Source organism: Vidua chalybeata, chromosome 1 (genome assembly GCF_026979565.1).
Source record: "Vidua chalybeata isolate OUT-0048 chromosome 1, bVidCha1 merged haplotype, whole genome shotgun sequence".
In the NCBI taxonomy this organism is placed as follows: Eukaryota; Metazoa; Chordata; class Aves; order Passeriformes; family Viduidae; genus Vidua; species Vidua chalybeata.
This window is the reverse complement of record NC_071530.1, coordinates 1,635,191-1,656,884: the sequence shown is the minus strand read 5'-3', so window position 1 is coordinate 1,656,884 and position 21,694 is coordinate 1,635,191. Positions and strand designations below refer to the sequence as shown.

Genomic DNA, 21,694 nt, shown 5'->3' with positions numbered 1-21,694 from the left:
CCCCCCGGCCCCCACCCGCCCGACGCAGAGGTTCCGGCGGCGCCCGCCATAGCCGGTCATTGTCGCCGCCGACGCCGCCATTGGCGCCGCGGGGCTGCCCTGAAGGGGGCGGGGGTGAGTGTGGCTCCCTCGGGGCGCTCCCGGTTCCTGCGGGCAGCGACGGTGCGGCGGGGACGGGAGGGGGAGGCGGGGATGGCGTGTGCGACGCCCGGTGGGGTCCGGGTCCTCCCCCGCTACCCCGGGGAGGGCCGTGAGGGGAATTCCCTCCTGGAGATTCCCTAATCCCGGTGTTCCCATGGAGATCACTGAGGGGGGAATTCCCTCCTGGAGGTTCCCTAATCCCGGTGTTCCCATGGAGATCTCTGAGGGGGGAATTCCCTCCTGGAGATTCCCTAATCCCGGTGTTCCCATGGAGATCGCTGAGGGGGGAATTCCCTCCTGGAGGTTCCCTAATCCCGGTGTTCCCATGGAGATCTCTGAGGGGGGAATTCCCTCCTGGAGATTCCCTAATCCCGGTGTTCCCATGGAGATCGCTGAGGGAAGAATTCCCACATGGAGTCCCTTAATTCCCGTATTCCACCTGTGAGGGAGGAATTCCCTCATGGATGTTCCTTAATTCCCATATTCCACCTGTGAGGGAGGAATTCCCTCATGGATGTTCCTTAATTCCCGTATTCCACCTGTGAGGGAGGAATTCCCTCATGGATGTTCCTTAATTCCCATATTCCACCTGTGAGGGAGGAATTCCCTCATGGATGTCCCTTAATTCCCATATTCCACCTGTGAGGGAGGAATTCCCTCATGGATGTTCCTTAATTCCATTGGAGATCTCTGAGGGAGGAATTCCTTCATGAAGGTTCCTTAATCCTGGTGTTCCCTTGGAGAGAGAATTCCTGTGAGAGGAATTCCCCATGGATGTCCCATGATTCCCATATTCCCATGGAGTTGTGAGAGAGGAATTCCCTTATGGAGGTCCCTTAATCCCCATATTCCCTTGGAGATTTCTGAGGGAGGAATTCCCTCATGGATGTCCCTCAATCCCGATATTCCCTTGCAGCTCCATGACGGGGGAATTCCCTCATGGATGTTCCCAAATCCCACTGTTCCCTTGGGGATCTCTGAGGAAAGAATTCCCACATGGAGGTTCCCTAATCCCAGTGTTCCCATGGAGTTCTGTGAGGGAGGAATTTCCTCATGGATGTCCCTTGTGATAAATTGAGGCGAATAATTTGATTCAGCCTTTTTAAGGTCAATTAGAATTTTATTAATTACAGCAAGCAGTAGCAAGCAAAACAGCGCTGGGTGGGTAGGGGTCTCCTAACTGCCCCTCCTGCAGTGTCCCACACTGCAGTGCCCCACACCCCACTCCCTTATTCAGTTTCTTTTTATAGTTTCTTGGAGGTTTCTTCATTCGTGTCTTTTGCGATAGTGGTGTGCGTAGCTTGAGCATCCCTCTGCATCGTGTCTGCGTTGTGTCGAGGCAGGTGATCGCTAATTTCACAATCGGCTCCGGACAGTGATGGGCGTACCCGGAGCACTCCTACGTTGTCTAGTCCGGTGGCCGTTGCCTGGTGGTCACTGATTTCATAATCAGCTCCGGCCATCCCCCGACATCCTTAGCCTGTGTCTGCAAAAAAGCTACAAAAAGCTCCCTATATGGTGATTAATCATACTTTAATTTTTATATTTCCTCCTTTAATATTCCAATTCTTTTGATGAACAAACAAGTTACCACAGTTTATCACAATCCCCCATTTTCTCTTTTACCATTTTGTTCATCAAATCGCTTTGCTGCTTTGTAGGCTAGAAGTAAAGTGTTCAGCATTGTCCTGACTAGAAACACCACTAGGACAGAGCAATAGAAAACTAATAATTTGCCAATAAGGGTGGAGTCCTAGCCTTGTTTTTGTTACGTAATATCCTGTTTTCCCCTTTTTGGCTTGCTGCTCCCTTGGTGTTTCGGAGGCACTTAGACTGGTCCTTTGAGGGATCCTAGTACTCGGCTGGCAATAGTTGGAGCATTTCAGCATTGTTCCACTTAGAGGGGGCTTGGCCTTTTCCTCTCTGCCTCGCTCGCCGACTCGGGTGCTTCGAGCCGCGAGGTAAACCATCTTCTCGGCAGCAGCAGTACTCGCCTGAGCGTCCCCTTTTCCGCTCCTGCCTAGCCTTGTACTGTTCCCAGTTCTTATCTTTGACCAGAGGTGGATTGCAAGGAATCCCCTTCAGTTCCTTTCAACAACACCCTTTTATTATCTGAGCAGCAAATGGAGTGGGCTCGTTAGTATGAAAACAAGAATATTTCCCACCACTCAGATCCAAAACTGACCCACCGATTTTCCAATTCTCCTATCCTTAGCACAGTTTCAGTTAGTTTTCGCTGAGTTTTATAGCACTCAGTACAAACCCCAATTGGTGGTCTTCCCCTCTGGCAATGGACCCACCACCATTCTTGGCAAATTTTACATATAAAGCACACAAAAGGGTAACAATCTCCACAACCTTCCTTATTACAAATCACTATATAGTCTTTAGCTAGTTTGTAATTGTATCCCTTTGCTTCCCCTTATGGTTGATTTGGATAATGTCCACAGAGTTCATTAGTTTTTCTTAAGAGTCACTTTCAAGTTCCCAGGCTGGCTAGTCACTCTCCACTGGTTATTTGTAGCAACCAGGCCTTTCACTCGGCTGGCGTGAGTCCACCCCTTTTCGGCCGTCCTGACTGTCGTTTCTGTGGTAAGCAAAACAAGAAAAGGACCTTCCCCACATGGAGTTAAGGAATCTTCCTTCCAAGACTTAATAAGTACTTGATCCCGTGGTTTTATCTTATGGATTGTGATATCCAGAGGTGGTCTCTGTGCCAACACTCCTTTCTTCCTCAATTCCTGCCTTCTGCTCATAATTTGGGTAATGTAGAATTTAATATGAGAATCTTTTATGCAGGGGTGATCTGTGGGGGCTTCCATATCATAAGGCATTCCAAATAGCATTTCAAATGGGGAGATTCCCACATCAGTTCGGGGTTGAGTTCGAATGTTCAATAAGGCAAGAGGTAGGCACTTAACCCATGACATTTTTGTTTCCAGCATTAACTTTGTGAGTTGTTTTTTTATTTCTCCATTCATTCTTTCCACCCTCCCCGAGCTCTGTGGATGCCATGGGGTGTGATATTTCCATTGAGTCCCCAAAGCTGTCAGGACATCTTTTGCAATTTTAGAGGTGTAATGGGGTCCCCGGTCTGAGTCTAAACACTCAATTAATCCATACCGGGGGATAATTTGCTCTAATAATACTTTTACCACAGTGTTCGAAGTAGCTCGGGCCGTAGGATAAGCTTCCACGTAATGGGTTAAGTGGTCTACCAGTACCAATAGATATTTATACCTCCCCACTTCTGGTAATTCTGTAAAATCTATTTGTATATGTGAAAAGGGTCGTTGTGCCAGTTCCCTTCCGCCCATTGGTCTTTCTCTTAATTGTTGTTTATTTATTCTTTGACAGGTTAAACATTGTTGGGTTAACTGTTTTGCAAGATTATAGACCCCTATACACATATATTTAATTGCAAATTGGTCAACCAGGGCTTGAATTCCCCAGTGGGTTTTCCTATGGATTGCTTGCAGGACCCTCATTGTCATTCCTTTTGGGAGTACCTCCCGCCCGTCCGGTAGTATCCACTTGCCTCCCTCTTTTTCCTTCACCCCCATTTGGTTTAATTTTTGTTTTTCCTGTACCATGAAGGCTAACACATGGTTAGTGGGTTCATGGAACCGGCAATGTTTGTCTTGGGGGTTATCACAGGCACACTGTATCGAATCAATCCCGTATGCATCCCAACAAGCCCAACATGGTTCTTCCTCTAAGTCAGCTCCACAAGTGGAGCAATCTTCCCTTTGTGTGACCCCCCCCCACACTTATATGGTTTTAAACTCATTAGAGCTGCCTTTTTTGCCTCCTGGTCGGCTAAGTTATTTCCCTGTACTGAGTTTCCCATCCCCACTTGATGTCCTTTTACATGAACAATAGCTATTCTTTCCGGACCTCTCAAGGCCTGGAGCACTTTCTGAATTAATTCCCCATGTATCAACCCCTTTCCCTGTGAATTGATAAGTCCCCTTTCTTCCCAGATTTTACCAAATGTATGAACCACCCCATAAGCATATTTTGAATCAGTATAAATGGTCCCAACCTTTCCTCTTAGCAGTTCTAAAGCTCTGAGCACTGCATACAATTCACATGCTTGTGCTGACCAGCTGGGGTTAAGAGGACCAGATTCTATTTTCTTAAAAATTTTCCCATCCACAATAGCATACCCAGATTTCCTTTTCACTTCAAGGACCTGAGAGGATCCATCTACATAATATCGATATCCTTCCTCTAATTCCTCCTCTTTGAGATCTGGTCTTATTTTTGTTTGTTCCTCTATTTGCAAAAGACAATCATGAGTTAGTCCCACAACTGGTTCCCCATATAGAAACTGGGCTGGATTTTGTAAGCTTGTGGTTTCAATACTTAACCTAGGAGAAGAAATTAGGATGCCTTCATACTTTAGGAGTCTGGCATCTGTTATCCATTTATCTGCTTTTTGTTGTAGTACTCCACGAATGTTATGAAGAGATAAAACCTTCAGTTCACTCCCAAAAGTTATCTTTCCTGCTTCTTCTACCAAAAGGGCAGCAGCCACTATCGATTGCAGACAGGCAGGCCACCCTCGGCTAACAGGGTCGAGAAGCTTTGAAAGATATGCCACTGTTTTTTTCCTCCAGCCCATTCCTGGGCTAACACCCCGTATGCCACCCCTTCCTTGACATTAATGAATAAAAAGAGTGGTCTTTTTAGATCCGGGAGGCTGAGAACCGGGGCATTGACCAGTTCAGTTTTTAATGATTTTAACCGGGTCTCATCCTCGGAGCTCCATTTTAATAGCCCGTCTGTTGTTAATTTTTCATACAGAAATTTAACTTTCCCACTAAAATTTTCAATCCATTGTCTGCAATACCCAAGAAGTCCCAGTAACTGTCGAACCTGCCTTTTAGTTTTTGGAGCTTCCAGGGAAAGTATTCCCTGGACTCTATCAGTATCCAGTTTCTTAGTCCCCTGAGTCAGCCAGTGTCCGAGGTACTTAACTTCCTCTTCCACGAATTGTAATTTCGACTTTGAAACTTTGAGTCCCTTAAGGCTTAAATAATTTAGGAGTTTTATAGTTTCTTCCCTTACTTTTTCTTCTTCTTTCCCTGCAATTAATAAATCATCTACGTATTGTAGAAGCACAATCCCCTCCCCCTGTGAATATTCTGCTAATATTTGTTCCAGAGCTTGCCCAAACAAATTTGGGGATTCGGTAAACCCCTGGGGAAGGACTGTCCACCTCAATTGTTGTTTTCTATGTGTATCCGGGTCTTCCCACTCAAAAGCAAAATAATCTCTAGAAGTTTCCTTAAGGGGACAGGCCCAAAAAGCATCTTTAAGATCTATTACACTATACCACTGGTTTTCTGGGCCAAGTTGGCTTAAAATAGTATGTGGATTGGCTACGACCGGGAATCTTTCAACTGTTCTTTTATTGATTTCCCGCAAGTCATGCACCAATCTGTAACTGCCATTCAGTTTCTTTACCGGCAGAATGGGGGTATTGAAAGGGGACATGCAGGGTTCTAAAAGTCCCTTTTCCAAAAGTCTCTTTATTTCTGTTTTTAGTCCTTCCCTCCCCTCTTTGGGTATGGGATATTGCCGAATCCTGACAGGGATTTCTGGGTTCCTGATAGTTACCTCAAAGGGTTCAATATTTAATTTCCCCACACTGTCGGGGGTATACCAAACTTCTGGGTTAATCTTTTTTTTTTTTTGTCTTCAGCCCGGAGAGGATATAGTTTTACTGTTAGTTCTCCCTTTTTTTTGCCTCTATCCCTATCCCCAACTCGACCATCAAATCTCTCCCTAATAGATTATAATCTGCTTCTGGAACTAGTAAAAATGACCCAATTCCTAATTTAGAATCACTTTCTAAGAGTACATCCTTAATTACAGGTACTCCAAAGGGTTCCCCTTTGGCCTCAATCACCTGTATTATCTCAGGTGAAATCTTACACCCTTGGGGAAGGGTCTGGACGGTTGATCTCTCCGCCCCTGAGTCCACAAGGAACTCATATTCTTGTTGCTGGGGACCTATTTTTAATTTTACCAGGGGCTCTGTTCTTTCTCTTGTCCCCAGCAGATGGAGCCCCCGACCCCCCTAATCTTCTTTGAACTGTTCCTCATCAGCAATCTTCTGCCGACACTCTCTCCTCATGTGTCCCTTCTTCCCACAATAGAAACAGACAATGCTCTCTCCACCTCTCGACTTCCCTTCAAACCAACTCTCGACTTCCCTTCAAACCAACTTTGCTGGACGTCAGTCTGACCTCTGGACTGACCTCCAGTTCCCCCCACCGGGGACTCCGCTGTCCCCCCCCACTGCTGCTAACACGATTCCAGACTGCTTTTTAAAACTCTCATCCTCTCTCCCAACACACACCTTTTGAGCCTCTCACAACAACTCATCCAATCCTCTCGCCTGCCATCCCTCCAACCTCTCCAACTTCTTCCGAATGTCCACCCAAGAATCGACCACAAAATGCACCTTCAAAAGTGTCTCACCCTCTGGGGTATTGGGGTCCACCCCTGAATACAACTGGAAAGCTTTCTTCAATCTCTCCCACTATCCAAAGAGCTGCATATTCGCTCTCCTCTTGGTTAAAGGGCTCTTTGGAGTTAACATATATATTTAGAGCTTGACAGATCCAATCCTCAAACGACCCAAATACGGGCCAATATAGTTGGTCTCCCCTTATTTGTTTACCTCCCCAAATTTCCATACAATAATGGATCATTTTAACCTTATCTTTTCCTTTTCTAGAAGGAAAGGCATCCCAATACTCTACCATTAAGCCTAGTGGAAGTTTTACTGAGATTCTCCCACCCATGGGTTCAGCAGATTTACTTTTTCTCTGACCCATCTTCTAGAGTGCCTTCTCACACTCAACACAAACAATACGACAGTCGCTTCCCCCAATTCGTGGCCCACTCCATCGCCGGATATGGGAAACGCACTACTATGGGGTCCACACTCACTTGGGGAATCTGAGCTGCCAGTTCCCCTCTCACACACACGTTCACATTCGCTGCACTCCAGGACTCCCACCCCTGACCGAGCGACCGAGCAGACCGGACTACTCACGTCTTTCCGGCGCCTCCGTTTCTCGACCGGGGCTTCGCCCTGTGTGTCTTCTTATTCACCTCAATCACCCCGGGACTACACACCCCTAAACGACTCTTAAAGACCCCGTTTCCAGGGTCGAGGCTTTGTCCCTTTCACATGCACTCCGGAGCCCGCTTGTACAGGGCCCACCGTCTTTTTCACACGCACACGCATTCCGGAGCCCGCTTGTACGGGGCCCACCGAGCACATACACTTATACTAAATTAGTAAGCCGAAACTTGGGGAAGTTTCTCCGGGGATCCCCCGCCCCAGGAACTTTGACGCAGTCCACCTCCACGTCTGGGTTAGGCCCGCTTGCTCTCCTCCTAACCCAGGAGCCTCCCCACCGAGGGTAACTCGATGCCGAGGGGGTGCAGCTCTCCCCCTCCTACGTCACCCAACCCTGGGAAAAAAGAGGCCCACCACCCACCGGGAAAAAGAGGCCCACCGGGGGCTACTTACGCTTCCTGCGTGTTCACTCTTCCGCGGTTCTTCGTGCACAAAGATTAACGGGGGTACCTTTGCTTGCTACTGAGTTTTAGGTTCGTCGGTAAAGGCCCAAGGAGGAAGCCCCCCTTAGGTCCACCGCAAAAAGGCGGTGGGGCGCCTCACCCTAGTGGGGCCTTCCTCCCGGGTTTCCTTTATCCGAGTCACGGCACCAAATTGTGATAAATTGAGGCGAATAATTTGATTCAGCCTTTTTAAGGTCAATTAGAATTTTATTAATTACAGCAAGCAGTAGCAAGCAAAACAGCGCTGGGTGGGTAGGGGTCTCCTAACTGCCCCTCCTGCAGTGTCCCACACTGCAGTGCCCCACACCCCACTCCCTTATTCAGTTTCTTTTTATAGTTTCTTGGAGGTTTCTTCATTCGTGTCTTTTGCGATAGTGGTGTGCGTAGCTTGAGCATCCCTCTGCATCGTGTCTGCGTTGTGTCGAGGCAGGTGATCGCTAATTTCACAATCGGCTCCGGACAGTGATGGGCGTACCCGGAGCACTCCTACGTTGTCTAGTCCGGTGGCCGTTGCCTGGTGGTCACTGATTTCATAATCAGCTCCGGCCATCCCCCGACATCCTTAGCCTGTGTCTGCAAAAAAGCTACAAAAAGCTCCCTATATGGTGATTAATCATACTTTAATTTTTATATTTCCTCCTTTAATATTCCAATTCTTTTGATGAACAAACAAGTTACCACAGTTTATCACATCCCTCAATCTCCATATTCCCTTGGAGACTTCTGAGGAAGGAATTCCATCATGGATATCCTATAACCCCGATATTCCCTTGGAGCTCCATGACGGGGGAATTCCCTCCTGGAAATCCTTTAATCCCACTGCCATATCCCAGATTTCTTGGAGCTCCCTGAGGGAGGAATTCCCTCATGGATGTCTCTCAATCCTGATATTCCCTTGGAGCTCCCTGAGGGGAATTCCCTCGTGGATGTTCCATAATCCCACTCTTCCCTTGGGGATCTCTGAGGGAGGAATTCCCTCCTGGAGGTTCCCTAATCCCGGCGTTCCCATGGAGATCGCTGAGGGAAGAATTCCCACATGGAGTCCCTTAATTCCCGTATTCCACCTGTGAGGGAGGAATTCCCTCATGGATGTCCCTTAATTCCCATATTCCACCTGTGAGGGAGGAATTCCCTCATGGATGTTCCTTAATTCCATTGGAGATCTCTGAGGGAGGAATTCCCTCATGAAGGTTCCTTAATCCTGGTGTTCCCTTGGAGATCTGTGAGAGGAATTCCCCCATGGATGTCCCATAATTCCCATATTCCCTTGGAGATTTCTGAGGGAGGAATTCCCTCATGGATGTTCCTCAACCTCGACATTCACTTGGAGCTCCATGACAGGGGAATTCCCTCATGGATGTTCCCAAATCCCACTGTTCCCTTGGGGATCTCTGAGGGAAGAATTCCCACATGGAGTCCCTTAATTCCCATATTCCACCTGTGAGGGAGGAATTCCCTCATGGATATCCTATAATCCCGATATTCCCTTGGAGCTCCATGACGGGGGAATTCCCTCCTGGAAATCCTTTAATCCCACTGCCATATACCGGTGTTCCCATGGAGATCTGGGAGGGAGGAATTCCCTCATGGATGTCCCGTAATTCCCATATTCCCTTGGAGCTCTGTGAGAGGAATTCCCTCATGGATGTTTCTCAATCCCGATATTCCCTTGGAGCTCCATGACAGGGGAATTCCCTCATGGATGTTCCCAAATCCCACTGTTCCCTTGGGGATCTCTGAGGAAAGAATTCCCACATGGAGGTTCCCTAATCCCAGTGTTCCCATGGAGATCACTGAGGAAGGAATTCCCTCATGGAAATCCTTTAATCCCACTGCCATAGCCTTCTGTGAGGGGGGAATTCCCTCAGGGATCTCCCTTAATCCTGATATTCCCTTGGAGCTCCGTGAGGGAGGAATTTCCTCTTGGGGATTCATTGATCCCGGTGTTTCCTTGGAGTTCTGAGAGGGAGGAATTCCCTCATGGAGGTCCCTTAATCCCAGTGTTCCCTTGGGGATCTCTGAGGAAAGAATTCCCACATGGAGTCCCTTAATTCCAATATTCCACCTGTGAGGGAGGAATTCCCTCATGGATGTCTCTCAATCCTGATATTCCTTTGGAGCTCCCTGAGGGGAATTCCCTCATGGATGTTCCCAAATCCCACTGTTCCCTTGGGGATCTCTGAGGAAAGAATTCCCACATGGAGGTTCCCTAATCCCGGCATTCCCATGGAGTTCTGTGAGGGAGGAATTCCCTTATGAATGTCCCTCAATCCTGATATTCCCTTGGAGCTCCGAGAGGGGAATTCCCTCATGGATGTTCCTTAATCCCACTGTTCCCTTGCAGATCTCTGAGGGAGGAATTCCCTCATGGATATCCTATAATCCCGATATTCCCTTGGAGCTCCATGACGGGGGAATTCCCTCCTGGAAATCCTTTAATCCCACTGCAATATCCCTTGGAGATCTGTGAGGGAGGAATTCATGGATTTCCCTTAATTCCAATATTCTCTTGGAGCTCTGTGAAGGAAAATTCCCTCATGGATTTCCCTTTATTCCCATATTCCACCTGTGAAGGAGGAACTCCCTGATGGATGTCCCTCAATCTCCATATTCCCTTGGAGACTTCTGAGGAAGGAATTCCCTCGTGGATATCCTATAATCCCGATATTCCCTTGGAGCTCCATGACGGAGGAATTCCCTCCTGGAAATCCTTTAATCCCACTGCCATATCCCAGGTTCCTTGGAGCTCCCTGAGGAAGGAATTCCCTCATGGATGTCCCTTAATTCCCATATTCCCTTGGAGCTCCGTGAGGGAGGAATTCCCTCCTGGAGCTTCCCAAATCCCACTGTTCCCTTGGAGATTTCTGAGGGAGGAATTCCCTCGCAGAGATCCCTAAATCCCCTTTTCCCTCAGTGTGTCCCAAATCCTATCCCTGCAGCCTCTTTGCTTTATTCCCTCTGTGCTCACTCTTCCCTCGTTTTTCTTTTTTTTCCCATTTTTTGCCCTATTTTTATCCTGCCATTGCTCCAAATCCACGGAAAAGCTCTGCAGTAAGTGGGAGGTGCCAGACTTGGGAACAAAGGGATGATCCCAGAGCTTTCCCAAATATTTCAGGAATTTCTTTCCCTCCACCCCTTCAGTTCATTTATTCCTTGGAAATATCCCACTGAATTTTTCTTTTCCTGCTTTTTTAGGACGGAACCAGCTCTGACAAGAGGAAAAAGCATCCATAGGGCGATTCCCAGCTATCCCAAAAAACCATGGAAAACCCAAATTATCCCAACACTTATTCCCCCTCAATTTCCCCATGATTTCCCACACTTTTAAAGCCTCAAATCCCATTTTTAGCGGGGATTTTTTTGGGATTATTTTTTCCAAATTCCTTGGCTCAGCCAGGAATTTTTTGCAGCCTGCATGGACAGAGCAACCTTTGCCTGTTCCACCGCTTTTTTCCGGGATTTTGGGAATTCTTCTCCGGGTGCTCTTCCCGGGGGCCACGTGGATTTTATTGACAAAGCCGATTCTTTCACTTATTCCGATTTTTTCCGGGATTATCTCATTCCCAACCATCCCTGCATTTTCTCGGCCAAGTTCACCGAGGATTGGGGCAGCAGGAAAAATTGGGTGACGTGGGATGGGAAACCCAACTTTGAGCATCTCCTGCAGAAGTTTGGTAAGTCCTGGGATTTTTTCCCAAATCCTAAAGGATTCAGCTTTTTGGGATTGAATTTTCAGGATAAAAGCACTAAAAAAAAAAAAAAAAAAAAAAAAAAAAATTCCAAGATTTTTTCCTAAACTATTACGTGGATTTTTTTTCCATTTATTCACTCCCAAATTTTATTTATATTTAAATAAATTTTAAATATTGGAGAATTTAATTCATCCAAATCCTAAAGGATTCAGCTTGATAGGATTGAATTTTAGGGATAAAAGCACTTGAAAACCCCTAAATTCCAAGTTTTTATCCTAAATTAATCCATGGATTTTTTTTTTCCATGGGAAACCCAACTTTGAGCATCTCCTGCAGAAGTTTGGTAAGTCCTGGGATTTTTTTGCAAATCCTAAAGGATTCAACCTTTTGGGATTGAATTTTCAGGGTAAAAGCACTAAAAAAACCCAAATTCCAAGCTTTTGTCCAAAATTAATCTATGGATTTTTTTTTTCCCATTTCTTCCCAGTCTGGTTTGCAGATTCCAAGCTAAAATTGATTCCCAAATTTTCTTTCTAATTTATTATTTAAATAAATTAAAAATCTTGGATAATTTCATTATTCCTAATCAACACCTCCCTCCTAATGGACTTAAGGGGAAAATTCCCTTTAAAGAAAAAACTGGAAAATTCAGGTGGCAGCAAAGAAAAACCAGGAAAATTTGGGGCACGTGGAATAAACAGCAGGAAAATTCAGGTCACTCGAAATAAACAACTCTGGATTTGGATGTTGTTTCCCTGGAATATTGGGATGGTTCCTTTGGAATATTTGAAGCCTGGAATTCCACAGGGATGAGCTTGAGGTGGAGATGATTTGATGAATCCTTCTCATTCCTGCAGAGAATTCCCGAAGGATTTGTAATTCCTGGATCATGTTCCCTTCTTAGGATGGTTCTGGGATTGGGCTGGTTCCTCTGGAATATTTGAAGTTTGGAATTCCACAGGGATGAGCTTGAGGTGGAGATGATTTGATGAGTCCTCCTCACTCCCAAGGGATTTGTAATTTCTGGATCACGTTCCCTTGGAATGATGGTTCTGGGATTGGGATGGTTCCTCTGGAATATCTGAAGCCTGGAATTCCGCGGGGATGAGCTTGAGGTGGAGATGATTTGATGAATCCTTCTCATTGCTGTGGAGAATTCCCAAAGGATTTGTAATTCCAGGAGAAGCCGTGGTGCCCGTTGCCAACTGCGATGTCAAGGAATACAATTCCAACCCCAAGGAGCAGCTGCCCTTCAAGGAATACGTGGAATATTGGCGGGAATACATCAGGAACGGCTACAGCTCCTCCCGGGGCTGCCTCTACCTCAAGGACTGGCACCTGAGCAGGTCAGGGCTCATTCCCAACACTCCGGCACTGGAATGTTCCTCTGGAGAAGGGAAGGATCCACGGAATCCTCGGAGCCTAAAGATGCTCCAGAAAAGCTGGAGAGGGGTTTGGGATGAGCATGGAATGACAAGACGCAGGGAATGGCTTCCCACTTAATTTGGGAAGGCATTCCTGGCTGGGATGGAGTTCCCAGGGAAGTTGCTCCATCCCTGGAAGTGCCCACAGCCAGCTTGGAGCAGCCTGGGATAGTGGGAAGTGTCCCTGGCACAGGGTTGGAACTGGATCTTCTTTAGGATCCCATCCAACCCCAAAAATTCCATGATTCCATGGTTTGCAGTTGTTCCAGTTGGGATTTTGAGGCAAAGCAGACGAGCTCAGCATCAGCACAGAGGGAAAATATTCCAACATTCCCTGAGGGATTCCAAAGCCTTGGCCTCCAGCACCAAATTCCTCAAATCCCCAATATTCCAGGCTGATATCATTCCCTCAGCCTAATTCCCAGCTTTTATTCCAAGCTCAAGATCCATTTCAACTCAGTTTGGGAAGGAATTCCTGGCTGGGAATGTGGGCAGGGGCTGGGATGGAATTCCCAGAGCAGCTGTGGCTGCCCCTGGATCCCTGGAAGTGTCCAGGGCCAGGCTGGAGCAGCCTGGGACAGTGGGAATTGTCCTTGGCCATGGAATGGGATGATCCTTAAGGTCCCTTCCCACCCAAACCATTCCATGGTTTCTCCCTGTGGAAAATGGCACTGGAGCAGCTCCTGCAGTCAGAGCTGGATTGGGATTTGGGTTGGGATTATTCCATGGCCATGTTGGATTTGGGATCCCTTAATATCCATTGGCTTTTCTGGGAACATTCCCATTCCTTCAAGTTGCCTTCCCCCAGCTCTGCCTTTCCTTCTCCAGCTGGAAAAGAACCTTGGGAAGGAGTTTTCCCTGTGGGAAAATTTCCCACGTTTCCCTGTTGGATGGAATTCCCAGAGAAGCCGTGGCTGCCCCTGAATCCCTGGAAGTGCCCCAGACCAGCTTGGAACAATCTGGGATAGTGAACATTTGGGATAAGCCGCTCCTTCAACTCCCTTCCACCCCAAACCCTTGGAATTCCATCCTAAAGGATCCACCTTGCTCTTCCCCCTGCATTTGGGGGATCCCGTTTTCCCAAGCTGCTTTTCCAAGCGTTTTTGTTTTCCAGAGCTTTTCCAGAGCAGGATGTTTACACCACTCCCGTGTATTTTTCCTCGGATTGGCTCAACGAATATTGGGATGCCGTGGCCGTGGATGATTTTAGGTTCGTCTACATGGGACCCAAGGGATCCTGGTAAGGCTCTTATCCCAAAAAAATTCCTTTTCCAGCTGAAAAGCCCAGGAAATTATCCTGTTATCCCTCAGGATAACCAGGCAGGTTTCCTGGTGTCCCGGATGGCTCCGGATGGGAGGGAAAAGGGAAAACCCCAAACTGTGCCCACAAAAAAAAAAAAATCATCTGGGAGATTAGAGGAGAAATTCCCTTGGGATCAGCACTTGGAATGGGCAGGAGCCTGGAATGGCCGGGATAACGCCGGTGTTTTCCAGGGGAAAATTCCAAGTGAGAATTCCAGCCCAGTATTGGTTCTAAAGATGCATTTGGGGTGTTTTTATCAGAATTCCCTGCCCTTGAGGGATATTTGGGATAAAATAAAGAGGAGAAGCACAGAGGATATAAAACACTCCATTATCCAGCCAGAATTCCATCAGGAATTTTGGGATCAGTAGCCATCGAATGGCCTTTTAATAGCCAAAACTCCACAATCCCAACTGAAATTCCAGGAGGAATTTTGGGATTGCTATGGATACAGCGGCTTTTTAATATCCAAAACTCCATAATCCAGCCGAAATTCCATGAGGAATTTTGGGATGAGTATCCATAGAATGGCCTTTCAATAGTCAAAACTCCATAATCCAACCAAAATTCCATGGGGAATTTTGGGATGAGTATCCATATAATGGCCTTTCAATAGTCAAAACTCCATAATCCAACCGAAATTCCACGAGGAATTTTGGGATCAGCACCTCAGCTTCTCAGCGACTCAAATCCCTGTTGGAATTTTTCGGGATTGATTCCCACCCATCCCTGTTTTTTCCCAGGACACCGTTCCACGCCGACGTCTTCCGCTCCTACAGCTGGTCAGCCAACATCTGTGGCAGGAAGAAATGGCTCCTGTATCCCGCGGGACAGGAGGAATTCCTGAAGGATCGCCACGGGAATCTCCCCTTCGACGTGACGGCTCCGGATCTTCGGGATAAGAGGATTTATCCGCGCTACAGCCAGAGCCAGCCCCCTCTGGAAATTCTCCAGGAAGCCGGAGAGATCGTCTTCATTCCCAGTGGATGGCACCACCAGGTTTATAACCTGGTGAGGGAATGGATCCCGCTGGGAATTGCTCTTGGATCGGGAAGTGGGATCACAAAGGTTTTGTTGGGATGGATGGAAACTGGGATTTTCAGGGAAAAGGTTGATTCCTTCTCCTGGGTGATGCTGGGATGGAATTGAGGCCTTGGAATTGTTGAAGGGAAGCTCCATCCCTGGAGGTGTCCAAGGATAGCTTGGATGAGGCTTGGAGCACCCTGGGAGAGTGGGAATGGGATGGTCCTTAAGGTCCTTTCCCACTCAAACCATTCCAGGAATTCCATGGCATAGAAGTGGGGTGAGGAGGAGGAAGATCCTGGGAAAAGGAAAAGATGGAAATCCTTCCCGAGAAGGAGGAATTCCAGCTTGGAGCACCATGTACCATGGATAGTGGGAAGTGTGGGATGGGATGATGGAATGGGATGAGTGTTCAGATCCCTTAAGATGGGATTTTTGGAGTGGCACATTACATATTATCATTCCTAATGACTTAATTAGTGACTAATTATCCGTGGATTATCCCAAATTTTTCCCTCAGGAAGACACCACCTCCATCAACCACAACTGTGTCCGCAGCTGCATTTTGGGAATTAGGGACATTCTGGTTTGCTCAGGAATAGGATCTTTTGGAGCAGCAAATTCCACATTATCATCCCTAAAAACTTAATTAGTGGCTAATCACTAATTATCCGTGGATTATCCCAAATTTTTCCCTCAGGAAGACACCATCTCCATCAACCACAACTGGGTCAACGGCTGCAACGTGGCCGTCATGTGGTGCTTCCTGCAGGATGAGCTGGCGGCCGTCCAGAGGGAAATCAGCCAATGGAAAGATCCCATGGACGATTGGCACCTCCAGTGCCAGGTACAGCCCGATCCTGGATTATCCAGGGAGCCGGAATTCCGGGATTATTGGAGCTGAAGTTCTGACCTCAGCTTCTGGATCCTGGGTTAGCCCGGAATTCCGCAGGGGAAATGTTTTTCCGCACAGAAAAACCAGCGGAATTTCCGTGGTTTTTAAGGAAGTGGGAGTTGGGGACAGCTTTGTTTTGTTGGGAAATGTTCCCTGTAAAAGTTTGGGAATGTTCCCTGTAGAAGTTTGGGAATTGCTTCTGGTTATTGGCTGTGTGTCCAGGTTGGAATGTTGGTTGGAAAGATGGAAAACTTCAGGATCAAGAGAGCTGGAAATGTTCACCTGGAGAAGGGAAAATTCCAGGGAGAGACCTCAGAGCCCCTCCCAGAGCCTAAAGAAGCTCCAGAAAAGCTGGAGAGGGAATTGGGATAAACATGGAATGACAGGACACAAGGAATGCCTTCCCACTTAATTTCAGTGGGATATTGGGAAGGAATTCCTGGCTGAGATAGAATTCCCTGAGAAGCCGTGGCTGCCCCTGGATCCCTGGAGCTGGGAAAGAATCCAAAAGACCAAACTCCATAATCCAACCAAAATTCCATGAGGAAGAGGATGGATGGGATTCCTTCCAAAATCTTCTGGATGAACCAAATTCCAAGTTTTTTTCTAGAAGCTGTTCCCTCTTCTTGGGTTGATTTCCTTCCAAAAATGGGGAAAATTCCCACAATTAATATTTGGGAAAAACAACCTAGTGCCTTTGGCTTCAGAAGCAATTCCAAGAATTCCTAGCTTCATAAAATCCAATTTTAGGGATTTTTCCTGGATTTTTCCCCCACTGTCATTCCCATTTTCATTCTGTTTCCCCCCTTTAGCTGATCATGAAATCCTGCACGGGCATCGACTACAAGGAATTCTACAACTTCCTCAAAGTCATCGCGGAAAACCGGATTTCCATCCTGGAGAAGGGCCTGGATGAGGAATCCTCATCCCAGAACAATTCCAAAGCTGCCATCTCCACCTTGGGAATGCTGCACGCCGTGTTCGACCTGAAGAGGACGGTGAAGGTGCTGAGCTCGTTAAGCGCTAACGAGGATTTCCGGAAGCTGGATCTGACTTCCCTGTCCCCTCCTCCGGAGGCTCTGCTCCAGCACCTGGAATCGGCCATAGACACGGCCCTGCTCTGAATTCCCACTTTTCCAAGATTTTTTCCAAAGGGTTTGGAGGAAATGGACTTGGGCAAGAGCTTTACTCCAGCGGGAGATGGGAGAATGAAAGGAGGGAGAACATTCCCAAAGTTCCGAGTGGTTTGGAGGAATTGGGGGAAAAAAACCATCCCAGCCAAAGGAAAATCCCAAACTTCCTTTAGGATTGTGAGCATCACTCAGGGAAAAAATTCCCTATGGATCATCTGGCGTTGGAATGATGCAAATTCCCTGTGCTTAAGCTCAGCTTTGTTAAAACCTCTCCTACTTCCAGGTGCAGCTCAGCTTTTCCGTCCTTTTTTAGGGAATTCCAGCTGGTGAATTCCATGGAAGCCTGAGCTGGAGCCTGGGTTTGGGAATGTTGATTCCGTGTCTTCCAAAGTGGGATCTCCAAAGCCGAGATGTTCAGGATTAAATTTAATTCAGCTCCGAGCAAAACCTGCCTTGACTCATCCCAATAAAAAGCAGGAATGGGAATGTGCTCCCAAAATTCCGCGCTCTATCCCAAGGCCCAGAATTCCCTCCAGAAAAGATCAGGAAAGTTCTGAGTGGTTTGGAGGAATCAGAGGAAAAAAAAACCATCCCAGCTAAAGGAAAATCCCAATTTTTTTAGGATTCTGAGCAGGCACTCAGGGAAAAAATTCCTTGTGGAATTTTTTGTGGATCCAGCACCTCCCGCACGCTTCCACAGCACAATTCCCACCCAGAATATTCCCAGTGGAACATCCCCCTCCTGCTTTTCCTTGGAAAAATCAAAAACCTGGAAGCACAAATGGCTGCACACTGTTACCTTCAGGCCTCGCTTGAATTCTTCCCGAAATCAAAACCGAGAAAAACTTGGAATTTCGGGAAGTTTTAGGAAGTCAAACTGAAAATCTGCCTCGTTTTCCTTGAATTCCTTGGAATTTTTACCCCCCCCTGCACTTTGCATGTTCTTTTCCAGTAGGAATTTTGCATTTTTTTTCTTCATTCCCAAAAATATCAAGGAGCCGTTTTTCCTTAATTTAGGAAATTCCCGGATTCTTGAAGACGACAAAGATTGGAATAAGGAGCATGCAGAGCCTGGAATCTTCAAAATTCCAAGAGATTTATTTAAATAAAAATTCCTGGCAAACTTCCAGTGAGAGTCTCTCGTTAATATATTAATTCTTAATTAGTTAATACAGTAATTAATCTGTTATTTATTAAAGGATAAAATCTGGGGAAAATGGGAGGAAAAAACCTGGGGGGGTTTTGTTTTCCCAGAGTCACCTGGATAAGGCAAAAAAATTCCTTGGAAAAATGAGAAAAATACTAAAAAAAAAAAGAAAAAATCCCAAGGGAAAAAAATGACAAAAATTCCATTTATTTAAAGCTTTGGACTTCCGATTCTTCATTCCCAAAAATATCAAGGATCCATTTTCCCTTCATTTAGAAAATCCCCAAATTCCTGAAAACGAAGAAGATTGGAAGAAGGAGCACGTGGATCCTGGAATTTCTTCAAAATTCCAAGAGTTTTATTGAAATAAAAATTCCTGGCAATCTTCCCATGGGATTCTCTCATTAATATATTAATTCCTGTAATTAATCTGTTATTCATTAAATTATAAAATTCGGGAAAAATGGGAGGAAAAAAACCTGGGGGGTTTTGTTTTCCCAGAGTCACCTGGATAAGGCAAAAAATTCCTGGGAAAAATGAAGAAATCCCAAGGGAAAAACGACAAAAATCCCAATTTTTGAAAGCGTTGGATTTCCGATTCTTCTTTTCCGAAAAGATCAAGGAGCACTTTCCTTAATTTAGAAAATCAGGAAAACTTGGGAAAAACAGCTGGAAAAAGTTTGGGGAGTTTTATTTTCCTGGATAAGAAAAAAAAAAAAAATCCCAGGAAAAATAAAAAAAAAACAGAATAAAAACTGTCAAAAATAAGATTTTTTTTTAGGCTATTTTTAAATTATTTTAAAAATAATTTATTTTTTTGGGATGCTGGGAACAGCATCCCAAATATCCATTGGGAATATCCCAAATATTCTTTTTCCAAAGGGAAATTCCAGCTCGGAGCACAAAGCACCTCTGGGGTTGGCAGAGCACGAATCCAGCTGGGATTGGAGTTTTTATTCCATAATTTCTCTTTGTTTTCCCAGAATTTCCCAAAATCCGGGAAAAATCCTTTTTTTTTTTTTTTTTTTTGCCAATCCCCCAGAATTCCAAAGAAACACGGGATTATCCAAGGTGTGGGATCACCCCTGAGGTCTCCCAAGGATAAATAAAAATCTTGGAGCATGGGAAAATTGGGAAATTTGGGAATAGCAGCTTCCAAATGAAATTGGAAAAGTCCTGAGTTGGGAAAAGTAGGAAAAGGAATGGCAGGAAAAATCTCCTCTCATTCCCAGAATTTTTAGGAGTTTTGGGATAAGCTCTCCTTCCCAGTCCGAGAAATCCCATTAAAAATTGGTTTTTCCCAAAGAAATTCTTTCTTTTTCTGGGAATTCTCCAGTGCAAAAAATAAAAGAAAACCCATCCCGAGCAGGAAAAGGAGATTTTTTTTTCTGGGAATTATTTGCGGGAAAAGGGGATAAAACTCAAAAAAAAAAAAACCTTGGAGATGGGAATTCCAGCCCTTCCAGTGTTTTTGGGATCAGGAAAACCTCGGCTGGGGAGGAATTCTTCCCTTTAAGGCAGCCAGGGATACAATTCCCGCTTTTTCCAGCGGGGTTTGGTCCGGAAAATTTGGGAAAATTCCCAAATTTGGGATTTTCCCTATGGATCAGGAGCTGTGGGAGTTTTCCTTTGGATGGAGCCGGATCCTCTGGATGTGTTCATAGCATGACTGGGGAGGGAATAGAGCAAAAATTAGGGAAAAAATTTGGGAATTCTGGGATTAAATCCAAGCTCCTGCAGGCAGAGAATCCCTGCTGATCCCAAGGAGAATTCCAACAGAATTCAATCTGTCCGGAATTAAAGATTAGGATTTTTTTCCAGCCTAGCAAGGGAATAAAATCCCAAAAATTCCATTCAAAAAAAAAAAAAAATGGAATTTTGCTGGAATTCCTGGGAAGAAATCCCCTTACCTCCAGTGCTGTCAGCAGGAAGTCCAACATTCCTCCCTGGTTGGTCGGATCCATCAAATCCCGGATCAGATGGATTTCAGCTCCCAGGTGTTGGATCCTAGGGAAAAACAAATCCCCAAAATCTGGGAAAAATCTCCGGGCACGTGGAGGGGTTGGAATTTTGGAGAGGAGGAGAGGAACTCTGGAATTCCGGTGCCGATTGCAGGTGCATCCTGATCTGCTGGAGGGATCTGGGATCTCAGAATCCCAGAATTCCAGAATCCCAGAGTGTTTGGGGTTGGAAAGCTCCTTCAGGATGACCCATGAGCAGGGATATCCCATTATCCCAATTTTTTCCAAGCGCTTCCCATCGGGAACTCTTCCAGGGATGGAGCAGCCACAGCTTGGGATGCTCCATCCCAAGAAAATTCCAGATCCATCCATAAGAAATTCCAATTGCTGGATGGAATTTTGGATTCTTTTTCTCCCAAAGGAATCCCAGTTCCTGCTGAGGATGGAAAATTCCTGTAGAAGTCCCAGAATTCCAGAATCCCAGAGTGTTTGGGGTTGGAAAAGTCCTTAAAGATGATCCATGGGCAGGGACTTCCAATTATCCCAATTTTCTCTGGGCTAAAAGATGGAGACTCTGGAATTCTGGGATAAAATGAATCTCATTTGCCGTGAAAACCCTGGAATACTGTCTGGGATAAGACACAGACACTCTGGAATTCTGGGATTTTCCATGAAATATCCTTTGGGATAAGACACAGACACTCTGGAATTCTGGGATAAAAGGAATCACTTTTTCCATTAAAAGCCTGGAATTCCTCTGGGATAAGACACGGACACTCTGGAATTCTGGGATAAAAGGAATCACTTTTTCCATTAAAAGCCTGGAATTCCTCTGGGATAAGACATGGACATTCTGGAATTCCAGGATAAAAGGAATCTGATTTTCCATGAAATACTGTCTGGGATAAAACACGGACACTTTGGAATTCTGGGATAAAAGGAATCTCATTTCCATGAAATATCCTTTGGGATAAAACACGGACACTTTGGAATTCTGGGATAAAAGGAATCTCATTTCCATGAAATATCCTTTGGGATAAAACACGGACACTCCAGAATTCCGTCGGCACTTCATATCCCAAAAACCCGACCGCGCCTCTGGGAAGAGAAAAAAAAAAAAAAAAAAAACCCAACACATCCAACCCCAAATCCCAAAAGTTTTCACTGGAATTCTTCCACCCGGGAATATTCCAGAGGGAAAAAGTTCCGCTCACTTGGCTCGGGATACGACGAACATGAGGAGCGGCAGGAGGTCGTCCATGGGGAGCCGGTAGTCGGCGTCCAGCAGCCGCGACACCGTGCGCTCCAGCTCCTCGTAGGTCTTCCGGAGGATCTCCAGCTTCTCCCTGGGATCCACCGTGGTGCTGTGG

The 21,694-nt window shown here is 46.0% G+C and overlaps 2 protein-coding genes across 4 annotated transcripts in view; one reads left to right on the top strand and one right to left on the bottom strand.

The window, feature by feature from the left end:
• Positions 1–25: 25 nt before the first annotated feature.
• JMJD4 (jumonji domain containing 4) lies at positions 26–18,234 on the top strand. 2 transcript variants are annotated; one of them, XM_053939032.1, is made up of 7 exons: positions 26–114; positions 10,942–11,420; positions 12,619–12,784; positions 13,977–14,102; positions 14,909–15,176; positions 15,889–16,035; positions 16,896–18,234. In XM_053939032.1, the coding sequence occupies exons 2-7, from the start codon at positions 11,162–11,164 to the stop codon at positions 17,205–17,207; spliced, it is 1,278 nt and encodes a 425-aa protein (XP_053795007.1). In that variant the 5' UTR covers positions 26–114; positions 10,942–11,161; the 3' UTR covers positions 17,208–18,234. The 2 variants fall into 2 exon arrangements, with proteins under 2 accessions (XP_053795007.1, XP_053795012.1); XM_053939037.1 differs by lacking the exon at positions 26–114 and adding an exon at positions 10,326–10,797.
• Positions 18,235–18,293: 59 nt separating this feature from the next.
• Positions 18,294–21,694, bottom strand: part of ALS2CL (ALS2 C-terminal like) — a 44,569-nt gene continuing 41,168 nt past the window's right edge. For both annotated transcript variants that reach the window (XM_053939021.1, XM_053939010.1), the window contains exons 24-26: positions 21,539–21,688; positions 20,274–20,370; positions 18,294–20,032 (exon numbers count right to left, since the gene is read on the bottom strand). In XM_053939021.1, the coding sequence (XP_053794996.1) occupies positions 19,970–20,032; positions 20,274–20,370; positions 21,539–21,688 (310 nt within the window). In that variant the 3' untranslated portion in view covers positions 18,294–19,969. The remainder of the gene's footprint in view (positions 20,033–20,273; positions 20,371–21,538; positions 21,689–21,694) is intronic.